The sequence below is a fragment of the Pithys albifrons genome, chromosome 20, assembly GCF_047495875.1.
Source record: "Pithys albifrons albifrons isolate INPA30051 chromosome 20, PitAlb_v1, whole genome shotgun sequence".
NCBI classification, from domain to species: Eukaryota; Metazoa; Chordata; class Aves; order Passeriformes; family Thamnophilidae; genus Pithys; species Pithys albifrons.
The window spans coordinates 9,994,552-10,005,886 of NC_092477.1; the positions used below are offsets into that span (position 1 = coordinate 9,994,552).

General features: G+C 53.8%; 2 protein-coding genes across 3 annotated transcripts in view; one reads left to right on the forward strand and one right to left on the reverse strand.

Annotated features, from left to right (window-relative positions):
* The window catches only part of VAV2 (vav guanine nucleotide exchange factor 2), a 130,575-nt gene extending 128,613 nt beyond the window's left edge, over positions 1-1,962 (reverse strand). Inside the window, exon 1 of one of the 2 annotated variants that reach the window (XM_071574692.1) lies at positions 1,321-1,962. In XM_071574692.1, coding sequence (XP_071430793.1) covers positions 1,321-1,524 — 204 coding nt within the window. In that variant the 5' untranslated portion in view covers positions 1,525-1,962. The remainder of the gene's footprint in view (positions 1-1,320) is intronic. The other variant, XM_071574691.1, reaches the window with a different exon arrangement.
* Positions 1,963-6,884: 4,922 nt separating this feature from the next.
* BRD3OS (BRD3 opposite strand) lies at positions 6,885-11,040 on the forward strand. The gene is made up of 2 exons (XM_071574697.1): positions 6,885-6,970; positions 7,221-11,040. The coding sequence occupies exon 2, from the start codon at positions 7,849-7,851 to the stop codon at positions 8,116-8,118; it is 270 nt and encodes an 89-aa protein (XP_071430798.1). The 5' UTR covers positions 6,885-6,970; positions 7,221-7,848; the 3' UTR covers positions 8,119-11,040.
* Positions 11,041-11,335: the final 295 nt, after the last annotated feature.

Genomic DNA, 11,335 nt, shown 5'->3' on the forward strand with positions numbered 1-11,335 from the left:
CCCAAAGAAGGGCTCCAAGTTTCAGAGCTCTTGGCTGTTCTCATCCGCAGCAGCTCCCCCAGCACATGGGGTTATGTCTTGCTGGGTGAGGGGGACAAACAGCTGGAAAACACCATTGCCCTGGAAAAAACTCCAGCGAAAGAAGGGAAGGGCACTTGGCAGATGAGCAGCACTGCGCTTGCACAGCACATGAAGAGAACTCATGTTGGTATTTTATGTTATTTACCTTTGAAAGCTTCAGTAAAATTAAACGGAGTCTCCCATGCCCTCACTACGGGGAAGTTTCCCTTCCATTTCACCCCTAAATCCTGTTGTTCAAAAATAAAAGACAATAGTTTACTGTGAACTTGTCAACACAGCGGCTGCCGGCAGGGAGGGCAGAGAACACATTTCATTTGTTTCTAATCGATTTCACTTCCCGATTCTCATGCAAATACCTACAGCTCAGCTTGCAAAAACATAAGCAGAGCGTTTAGACTCAAAACAACCTGAGCTGAATTTACTTTCCCCCCCCCCTCGTTTAAAAGCTTCCTTCCACCAAACCAACCAGAAAGCGGAAACACTTCCATGGAAGGAGTCCTTTTAATTTCCCCAAAGTATACGGCCACACTGAGAGCGGGGCAGGGAGCAGGACCAGGGGGCAGGGGCGCAGCTGGGTTCGCTGACCTGAGCCCTCCATCACCCCCCGGCCCGGAGCAGCTGCGGTTCCACGGGGATGCGGCAATGGGAGCCCCGTCCCGGGGAGGGGGAACACGGTGGGTCGGACACCACATGCCCACGCTCCCTGCCCGGCTGGGCTTGGGGCAGGCTTGCACAGCACCAAGGTTTAGGGGTTCTTATAAATTAGTCATTTATTTTGCTTTTAATCGTCCCAGGTAAAGTTTTGTCCCAGCGCTCGCTCCTCTCGCACATCCCAGACGAACCAGCGTCTCCATAAAAACCCCGAATAATCCCATCTCCTCCTCTTGAGCCCTCTTATTTGCTTTTGTTTCGCCATGACTGTAAACAGAAGGGGGATGTTTCCCTCCCTCCCGGGGTGTGCTCTGCCCGCCCCGGAGCCCTTCCCGTGCGGTCGCGGCTCCCACGGGTGCTGCCCCCCGGCCCCGGGGCACGACCGGCGAGAAACCGGGGGAATCAAGCCCGGGGGGACTGCTGGGCATCGGGCGGGGCTGAAGCGGGCGGTCTCCCACGCAAGGCATCCCATTCACGCATCCCACGAAGTTCTGCGAGAGCAACACCCATACCCAAGGACCCACGGAAGGGCGTGCTCGTGGGGGTGCCCCCACCCACTCCTCCATCCATCGATCGATCCCGTCCTACCTGGGACATCTGGGGCCTGAAGTTGATGTCCTTGAGGTCGATGGAGCCGGGAGAGAGGTTGTGGAGCAGCTGGCAGAGCAGCACCCCGTCCCGCAGCGCCTGCGCCAGGTCAAACACCACCGCCGAGGGCCAGACCACCCGGTGGTTCGGGGGCAAAACTTTGCAGTCGATGAGCCAGCGGCCGCACTGCCGCCACTCCTCCATGGCCGCAGTCTGCTCACTCACCCGGCCTTCCTCCTCCTCCTCCTCCTCCCGGCGCTCAGGGGCCGCGGGCGGCTGCCCGAGGGGCCGCTCTGCACGGCGGCTCCGCGCTACCGCCCCGCTCCATCGCCGCCCGCCGCCCCGGAGAGCATCGCTCCGCGCCGGGGCTCGGAGGAGGAGGAGGAAGACGAGGAGGAGGAGGAAGGAGGGCGGCGCGGAGTTTTCCGGCGGAGGGCTGCCCCTGCCCCCGCTGCGGCCCCACCGCCTCGGCCGGGGTTAGGCGCGCCGCATCCTCCGGGAACAAAGCGAGGGATGGACGGACGGACACCGGGCAACTCCGTCCCCTCTGTCCCGAGGAAACTTGCGACACCGAGGTACCCCACCTGCGCGACCAAGCAGGAGACCCGCTGTGGGTGCGAGTTTTCTCCCCGCCCCGGGCAGCGGGAGGAGCCCCCGGTCCTCCCCCGCCGCCCGCGGCCCGCCCCCGGTCCGCCCCGCCGCCCCTTTGTCTGCGGGAGCCCGGGCTGGGAGCGGGGGCGCTCCGCGATACCTTGGCTCTGATCCCGGTTTTATTTTTTTACCCCCTTTCCCCCCTATTTTTTCCCCTCCCCTGTTTTTCTTCGCTCATTTCTTTATTTCCCCCCCCTCCTCTTCCTTTTTGTGTCCCTCGCTCCTTCCCCCCGCTGCCGCTGCTCTCCCTGTTCCGGGAAAGCCGCCCAAAGCCCCGGTGCTCCTTCGATCTCGTCGCCACGATCCGCACTTAGCGGGATGCCCCCTCACCAGGGACCCCCTCCTTGGTCCCCCCAGCTCTCCGGGGCAGAGGCAGGACCGGTCCTGGGGCTCCTCCGCCTTGCCGGGGCCGCACACACAGACCCCGCTTTGTCTGACCGTTCACTCCCCCTCATCATCCCGTGTTTGGGTTGCAAATACTGCAGGGGAGATGTTTAACCCAAACAAGCTATCGTGTTCCTTGACTTTCAAACACGAGGACAACTCCTATAATTAATTACCAGTGTATTTATTAAAACCCTCAACTCTCAGCCATTAACTCCTTGGCAGCAAACTCTTGAAAAATCTCTAATTTTCGCTGGTGGCTTCCATCCAAATCAGCACAGCTTCGAACAGCCTCTTTTCAAATCTGTTCTGAGTTTTCTTGTGAGATCCTTTCCCCAGAGTTTGCCGATTAATTTCCAGCCTGGCTTTCCAGATAGCCAAAACGGGAAGCCGGGACGGGGACGAAGGGAAGCTATTAACCTGGATGTCAAACAAATGCAACACTAATCTCTTCCAAATGGAGCCAAGCGGAGATAAAGAAGAAAGAGCAACTCTACTGCCATGATTCTTCATTTTCAATGCAGGAAGGAGTATCCTTCCAAAGAACAGAAAACAATTGTTTGATATTCCAAGGAAAGTTTGGAAGGCTCTTAGTTTTTTAAGAAGGCACTTCTTTCAGCCTGAGGTGCTGGCGGTCCAGCCGCGCCACAACCCCTTGGTCAGGGCAGGATAAGTGCAGTGTGATCCACGAGGGAGCAGCATCGCTGCGCTCCACTTTCATCATCAGAGCTACACCCTGCCCTGGGGTGTATTCAAGGAACGGGCTGATTTCAGCCCACACTCCCCGTACCCTGCGGAGCTGCTTTCTCAGAATAATTTTCTCATTATTTTAGTTCTTCGTGAAGCGTTTCTGCCCTCCAACAGCACCCATGGGCAGGAATCACAAGGCTACTGGAAGCCGTGGAGTCGTGCCAGGGATAATTTTGCTTGACTGGGTACCAGCCTGCCGTTTGAGGTCAGGTCTGTAGGTAGACGACAACAGAGGACTTTATTATATGTGCATAATTAAAGCTGCTAGCTACAGCCTGGCTTTTTTACTGTGTAATAAAAAGCGTTCTTGGCCCCGGGACACTTGGGAACAATCCCTGCAGCTGCAAAGCCAGCTTCTGCGTGGGAGGTGTTGAAGCAAGTACGCTTCTTGCCTACCTCTGCAACAACCGAAACAGCTGATGGCAGAGGTATTTCTGAGCGCAGAAAAAATAGAAACAGTCAAAACCTGTGCAGCAAGGCTCAGAAAGAGCATGATTCCAGCACACGGTGGTGAGCTGTGAGCTCCAAGTTGTTCTACTGTACTGCAACAGGACGGGGTGTGTGGAGAGGACCCAGACGCTGCTTTCAGGGTGGAGCTAAAGCTAAAAGGGAGCTTGAATAAATTAAAGAGGTTGGGGTTTGTGCTAGAGCTGGTGCCCTCCTCTTCTGCCCCTTGGCACTGCTGGGAATGACAGCCAGGGAATGACAGACAGACAGGGAATGCCAGTCTTCCAGGGCATGCCAGGCAGAGGACAGCCAGGCAGGGCAGAGGCTGACACCACCCTCTGCTGGGGACCGAGAGCGGAGCTGCTTCTCTCCGCTAACAGACTTCACTCCGTGTGCTTTTATTTTAGTTTCTTGCATGAGAGAAGCCCGAGGTATGACTGGATGCACTGGAAAGATCCTGCCAGACGGAATATTGTGCTTTTTCATCAGGAAGGAAGGAAGGGAGGGAGAGAGGAAGATGAACTAACATGTGCAAGGAGCTTGTACCTTACAATCAGCCCAAACATACCTGGGAAATGGCCCCGTTCCCCAGTAAGGTGCATTTTCTGTAATGTTTGTGTTACTCATGGGAGAAGAGCTGACTCCCTGGGGGGTCAGCGCATGCAGAGAAGCTGCCACTGTGCTGCCCCGTTGGACCAATCCTCTGAAAATATCCCTAAACCACCGCGGCCGTACCGCCAGGAAATCCCCATTTCCCAGCCAGCCAGTGTCTGTGGATTGCCATTGCCACCTTCTGGATTAGTCCAAACGTGCAGCAAGTCTGTCCCACAGCCCTGCTGGCCGCCAGCAGCCCGGATGACATGTCTCCAGCTGGACCCAGGGTCCCCAGAGCAGGAGCCGTGCGGGCTGCTGGCACAGCAGCTGTCACATGTCCCTCTGCAGCATACGTGCCATTTACATCACGCCCTTAAGATTTTGTGATCTCCTTTCAGCAACTATTTTAGGAAACCTGTGCAAGCCACAAGTCGGCAAAGCCGCTGCTCAGCAGCAGCTCTGGCTCGCTGATCAGTGAGGGGGGAAATCACACGGCTACCGAGGCGGTGAAATGGTAAAGTGCTGAGTACAGACAATAATCCTCTGTCTGGCTCATCTGCTGTTGTAAACACCTGATCTACCTGCCCAGACAAGGTGCACTCCAGAATAATCATTGCAATTATCCTCCTGCTAACGGCCCTGCACGGCTTCCAGCAGAGCTCAGGTCTCTTCCTTCAGGCACTCTGCTCCCAGAGCCAGCAATGGAAGTGACTGCCTGCCACCATGGAAAGCAACAGGAAAATTAACCTGGCACAGCTTGATGGAGGCAGAAGGGATAAACTGGATTCTCTTCTTGTACTGGTGCAACGGGAACGCTCAGCCACAGGTTCTCTTTCTTTAGCCTTGGAAAATGGAGTGCCTGAGAGTGCAACTCCACTGGAAAAAGGATCAGACTCAGAGCACCAAGCAGCTGGAGCTGGCACTTCCCTGGGCATTTCTATGTGAAAGAGTCTTATTTCTGAGAGTCAGGATGCCCCAGCTGGGGTGAATACCAGTAACAACCAGTTAACCAGTTCCCAATACCATAGTCGTTCTGCTGGAACATCCTCACTAGCTATCCATCCTCCACCGGGCTCCACCCCAGCAGCTTCTCCATCCAAATCAAACAGACCTGAAGCATATCCCAGCCCTAGGGAGCTGGGCAGGGGCAAAAGTGACCAGCCCAGCCCTGTACAGGAGCCATGGCAGAGCAAAGCTATGGCCTGAGGCAGCTCAGGGAAAGCAAAACAGATACAGAGATTTCCTGGGAGGAAGGAGGAGGGAAACTAACCATTGGCTGGGCAGCACCTGGGTTTCACCTTATCCATTGCACTGTTGCTGCTTCCAAGGTTTATTTGGGAAGAATCCTGTTGGCATATGACTCAGGGACTCACAGCAAAGGGTCAAGTAAGTGGTCAGACTAGTTGGTGGCTTTCAGAGCTTTGCAGTTTCTAATCCTTCTTCTTCCTCATCTGGTACCCACTCCACTTACCAACTTCTCCTGTTATGTTCAGAGTTTGGTGATAGCAGAACTGGTAATTTTTCAGAGAAGACCAAGACACCTCAAAAAACCTAAATCTTGTTCCACTAAAGGATTTCGGCACTTTCTTCTGCAGCTTCCACCAGGTGGATCAGAGCCAGCTTCTTCACACTAACAGGAGGCAGATTAAGCAGCAGAGTCAGGATATTTCTGATAATAAACATTCCAGTATTGTAGTTATTCCTCTTCTTTTTTTTTCCTTCCCTCTTCTTTGTGTTTGGTCTAAATCTCCTGGGAATGGGGAGTTGCAGCATGCCTTCTCTCTGACGGAAGCAAACCACAGCCTCTTGTTTGTGTCCGTGAAGGCCAAGCGGAACAGGAGCAGCGCCTGGAGTAGCTCTGCATGGTTAAGTGTATTGGGTCTTTCACAGGAGATTAGATGGCGCTGCATTCACAGGAGATAAGAAGATTGTGAGCTTAAATTTAGCATCATCAGGAAAAGAATAAGCCCCACAGCTCTCATCAAAACATATTTTGTACTGTGCTTGCCAGGGGACAGACAGGATAAGGAAATGCAGAGCAGACAGCGATGACGAGCGGAGGTCAAGGAGGTGCTGCTCGGTCATGCTTCTTTTCCACGCAGTCCACAGTGAGGGTGGCTGAGGCTGCCAGCACACAGGGCTGTCCCCTGCCTGCCTTCACCCCATGGATAGGCAGGCACTTGAGTGCCTGAGACATGTGAAGGGATACAAAGGGTATCTGTATCCTCCCAGCACAAGCAGCTGCTCCACCAGTCACCCACCAGAAAGATGGGCTATAAATCCCATGGCTGGGATCCCCCAACACTTCTAGCAGGGGGGAAAGTCCCTCTCTCACAGGCAGCCCTGAATGGGGAGGTACCAGCAGGCTCCCCCAGTTCAGTCCCAGTACTCCCAGTGTGGGCTCAGTACATGCTGGGCTGGGTGTCCCTTTAAAAAGCACCGTGCACCCGGCTCTGAGTGACACCCGTGGGACCCACGCATCCCCCGTGGAGAACCTCTCTGTCAGACACAGACCCACGCACCCCACTCGGGGCACTCCCCTCTCATACTCTGGACCCACTGACCCCACTTGGGGAGCCCTATTGTCGTGCCCCGGACCCACGCACCCCACTCGAGGAGCCCCCCTGGCCCTCACATGCACCGTGGGCTTCCCCGCCGCCTGTGCCATCCCCGCGCCCCTCGCTCCTGCCGCCCCCCGGTGCCCCCGCCCCTGCTCTGGCTCCTCCCGAGCGCATCACGCCGGGCGGAGCCTCCGCGGCTGCTCGGCCGAGCCCAGCGGCGCCGGGGCCGAGCCGAGCCGGGCCGGGCCGGGCAGCGCAGCACGGTGGGGCCGGCGGGCGCGGTGGGGCCGCGGGGAGCCCGCAGGGAGATGCGCAGGGGGATGTGCGGGGGAGCCCCACGCGGGGCGCACAGGGACGGGGGTGCGGGACATCGGCGGGGGCCGTGGGCGGTGCGCGGTGCCGGTGGAAGGGGTCGCGGCGGGCGGGTGAGAGCGGGAGGGCTGGGAAAGGGACCGTCGCAGGGCAGGGACCACCGTTGCCAGCCCGTGGGGTGACCCTCGCTGTGCCCCGCAGGTGCCGTCGGGAGGTGACGGCCCTCCAACTCGGGTACCGTAACCAGGGCCGAGGCAGCATCTTCTCCTGCATCCCTGAGCACGTGACTTGCCAAGCTCCTGTCCATCACTCCTGTCACCGATGGAGAGTCCATGCACGGGCCTGGGCATTGGTGACCTCGTGGGTCTGACCTCCTAGGCCAGCCCTGTGGCTTCGGGATCCATTTTTCAGGGAAGCAAAGCTCATCCAGAACCGCTTATCCCATCCTGCCTGGCTGCAGACGGAGCCCAGAGCCACCACTCACACCTATTGAGTTGCTTCATGGACTGTCAACAAGCAGCTCACGTGCATGTGGTTCCTTCACAGGATGAAACATGCAGCAGCACCACCACTGGATAAGCTTTCAGAAGTTCACGCGTGTTTTTTAAGCGAGGCCAGGCTGCCTGTTGTGATTTTGGGGCACTTGTATCCCCTCTCCCTTCCCTGAGTGGTTATTACAGCACCCAACAGTTCGTGGATGCCAAGAGCCGTCCCCTGGGATGTCCTCCCTTGAGCTCAAAGCAGCAGCAACCAACGTGGACCGACCCAGCAGGGTGTATTTCGGAGCTGTTGGGAAGGAGCTCCCACTTTTGGGGCTCTCCTGGAGCAGATGAGTGACACACTGATGAATGGGAGGGTGCCCCTGCCCGAGAAAGCCTTGTCTGAGGGCTACGCACGGCTGCGCTACAGGGACACCTCTCTGCTCATCTGGCAGCAGCAGCAGCAGAAACTGGAGTCAGCTCCCCCCAACACGTACCTGAGCCGGAGCCGGAGCATGTGGTACTCACAGTACGGCAACGAGGCCATCCTGGTGCGGGACAAAAACAAGCTGGATGTCTCCAGGGACACGGGGCAATCCAAGTTCTGTTCTATTATGTAATTTCGGTGGGTTTGCATTAGAAACCCACGTGTGGAGAGAAACCAGACTCGCATCAGGCTGAGGGAGGTGGGTCTGCACCATCCTCTTTCAGACCTGGTTGAGGCAGCATGTACAGGATAGCCAGAAAGGCTGGCTGAAGTTCCTGGTTTTTTTGCTGTTGATAAGACTCACAATTTGCATGTCATTGTGTACAACAAAACCAGCTTTGCTCTTGAGCTCATGAGCCTGTTGCTGCCCAGCATCTTGGCAGGGTCCGTGCTGGACCATGTGTTGCTTATAAGTGGCTCGTGTACCCTGAGAAACACCTGCTGTCATTTGGACACCGTCCCCAGACAGCGTTTTACTGGCAAGTCCTTATTTCCAGGGCTCTGGGAATGCTGGTGGGACAGAGGAAGGTGCAGATCCGTGCCCACTGGGGCTATGGTTTTAGGAAATTCATCTCCAAAACCACCTGGCCATTATGTGTTCTGCTTGCCCTGTCTCCCTCTAATTCCTGCCCTGGAAGTGGTCTCTTGCAACCAGGTAATGGAGTGATTTATTGTGGGGAAGAAGAGAGAAAGAACATGTTGAGTATTTAATCTCAGTCTTCAAAACACCTGTCAGGAAAGGTGCACTGCAATTTCATCCCATGCAAAGCCCAGGGCCCTCTCTGATCCCACAGTCTGGGATCATGGAAATAACAGGACTTCTGGAGTCAGAGGAGCTGACTTCTTTTATGCAGATAGATCCCTGGCCCAGCTTTGGGAACGATCACCCATGAACCACCTGAAAGAGAGGGACAGGTCCAGGAAAGCAATAGGAAGAAAGCTACTGTAAATAGACACATCTCCTAAGAGACATGAGGAAACTACTACACAGCAGTACCCGCCCCTGAGACCGGTTGGAGAAGGAGAGGCCACTGAAGTTTGCTTTCCATTCAACTTTTAATGCATGCAGTAGCTTGGAAGGGTTTAACTTCTAATTCAGATTGGATTGTAGATTAGGTGCATGTATTTTAAAAGTAGTGTCTGGGATTGTTTCAACTAACTGAAGGATTTTAGGAGGGAAAAGCACTTCCACTGCACTTCTCAAGCACAGAGGCTGCTTTCAGGTTGCTTCCATTACCACTGAATCCTGACATTGCTCAGTCAAGGAAGCACCTGAATCTTTGTCAGAAATGTTAACTACCACTTCCAGGGCTGTGAATTATGTACCCAGGGCTCAGCATTAAAATGTACCACTGGACTGAAGTCAGAGTCCCTTTCTGTCCTGCCTAGGACATGTGTCTAACTCAGCACTTGGGCACGGGCTTAACTCCAGGCAAATCAGTATTTGATGTTGACTTCCATATGGATTATTTACCTGCCTAAAATTAGGCACAGTCATTACTTCTGTTATGTTTATCTAAAAGCTCCTTGGCATTTTTCAAGCACTTTGTTTATTTATTTTTTTAATATGGTGAAAAATCTCCTCCACCTCTCCCATGTGGGTTAAATACTACAACACACACACACTCAACCTTGCTGAATTCAATGTGCTGAGCAGAATACACCTGTTTTAATGTGAGATCATAGAGGTTTGGTGTTCTCAGCCTTGATCATAGCACTGCAAACAATAGGCAGCTCATTATTTCTTAAAAGTACTATTTCTGCATGTGTTGGTGTTTGGTACCTTGTGTGTGCTTATAGATTTAAACCTGCTGATGGACCTTTGCTGCTTTGCATACCCTTGCGTTGCTCTGAACACAGAGAGTCCTCTTGGTCTTGTCAGGGCTAGCTCTGGAGGAGAAATATTTCAGTGCATAAATGTTTTTCAGCTGGGTGAAAGCATTCAATGAGATGCCCAAAACTAGTGAGGCTTGGCAAGCTGCCAGTGCTCCTGTGCCAGGTAAGGTAAGGCATTGCCAGGGATGCATGACCCACCTGGGCCTCCAGGTCCTGGCTGAGGGAGCAGGTGATTATTTACACAAGCAGGCAGGAGGCTGATCAAAAAGCTCCCCTGGGAACTGCAGGTGGAAGCAACCTGGAGAGAGCAGGAGAGGTGGGTTCTGGGCCTGCCCAGCAGCCCTGGGGAGCATGTGAACTCTGGGAGTTTAAGGAACAGCACATCCCCCAAACCAGCTGTTCATTTTCTTTTCTTATAGAAAAAGAAATCCAACACTTATTTGTTTTTAATTTCAGTAAGAAAGTTGATTATTTTGGGTATAATCAGTCTCTTTTAGTTAATGTGGCTGGTAAACCAAAATTCAGTTATTTGCAGTGTATTAATTTGGACTATACAAGACTAAAAACATAAGCATGTGCATAAATTCTTCCAGGATTGAGGGTGGATGTGACAGTACAGGAAGAAGAGGATGACTTGTCCTTCCATCTCTGTGAATGTGACTGTAGTTTTCCATATCTGTGTGTCATTGGTCACAGCAGGTTTGTGGAGTGGCTGCTATGACTGAGCATCTCTTTGAGCCAGTTGCGTGGTGTTGATGCACTTTGTTTAAAACACTGTTGTAGCATCTTTGATAAAAGTGCATTAAAATTCTTTGAATGCAGCATTGTGAGTTTTTCTCCTGCATGTCCATGACTCTGGCACTCATGAGGATTACAGCTACTGGCCCTCTCCATTTTCACAGAGGTAGTTCCCACCTGGAAGGAATTACTTGAATTACTGATGATACACCGATACAACCGGGGAGCAAAAGAGGTTTGCTGAAACCTTGGAGGTCCTGGCTTGGAAACCCAATTAGCAGAACAGGTTTAGAGAAAGATTAACCCTGGGGAAGCCTGGCTAACCCTCACCTCACACACACCATCAGGCCCACAGTTAAGAAATAAACAGCAAAACGAGCCTGAATCCAGTGACCAAAATAGATCCTGCCCAGCACATAGTTATGCCAAGACTCTGCTGGGACTGTGACCAGCTGCTCCCCAGGCCCCCCTTTTCCAAGCTGTGCCTTCCAGGTCACCCTGAGCTCACAGACCTGCAGGGCCAGCACTGGAGAAGGTAAGCAAGTCCCTCTGGTTCCTTTGTGTTCTGGTGGCTTGAAAGAAGCCAGCATGAAACCTGGCTGAAACATCCCTCTCCTTCCTGCTGAACTTACCTCAATCAAGTGCAATTCACATAATCTAAGACTCCTGCAAACTGCAGGCTTCTGGGAAGAGGCAGAGTCCTTCCTGGGCTGCCCTGGTACGTGGAAGCCTCTGAGTTTCCCTCATCAACAGAAAGGTATAGTTAAAGAACATCT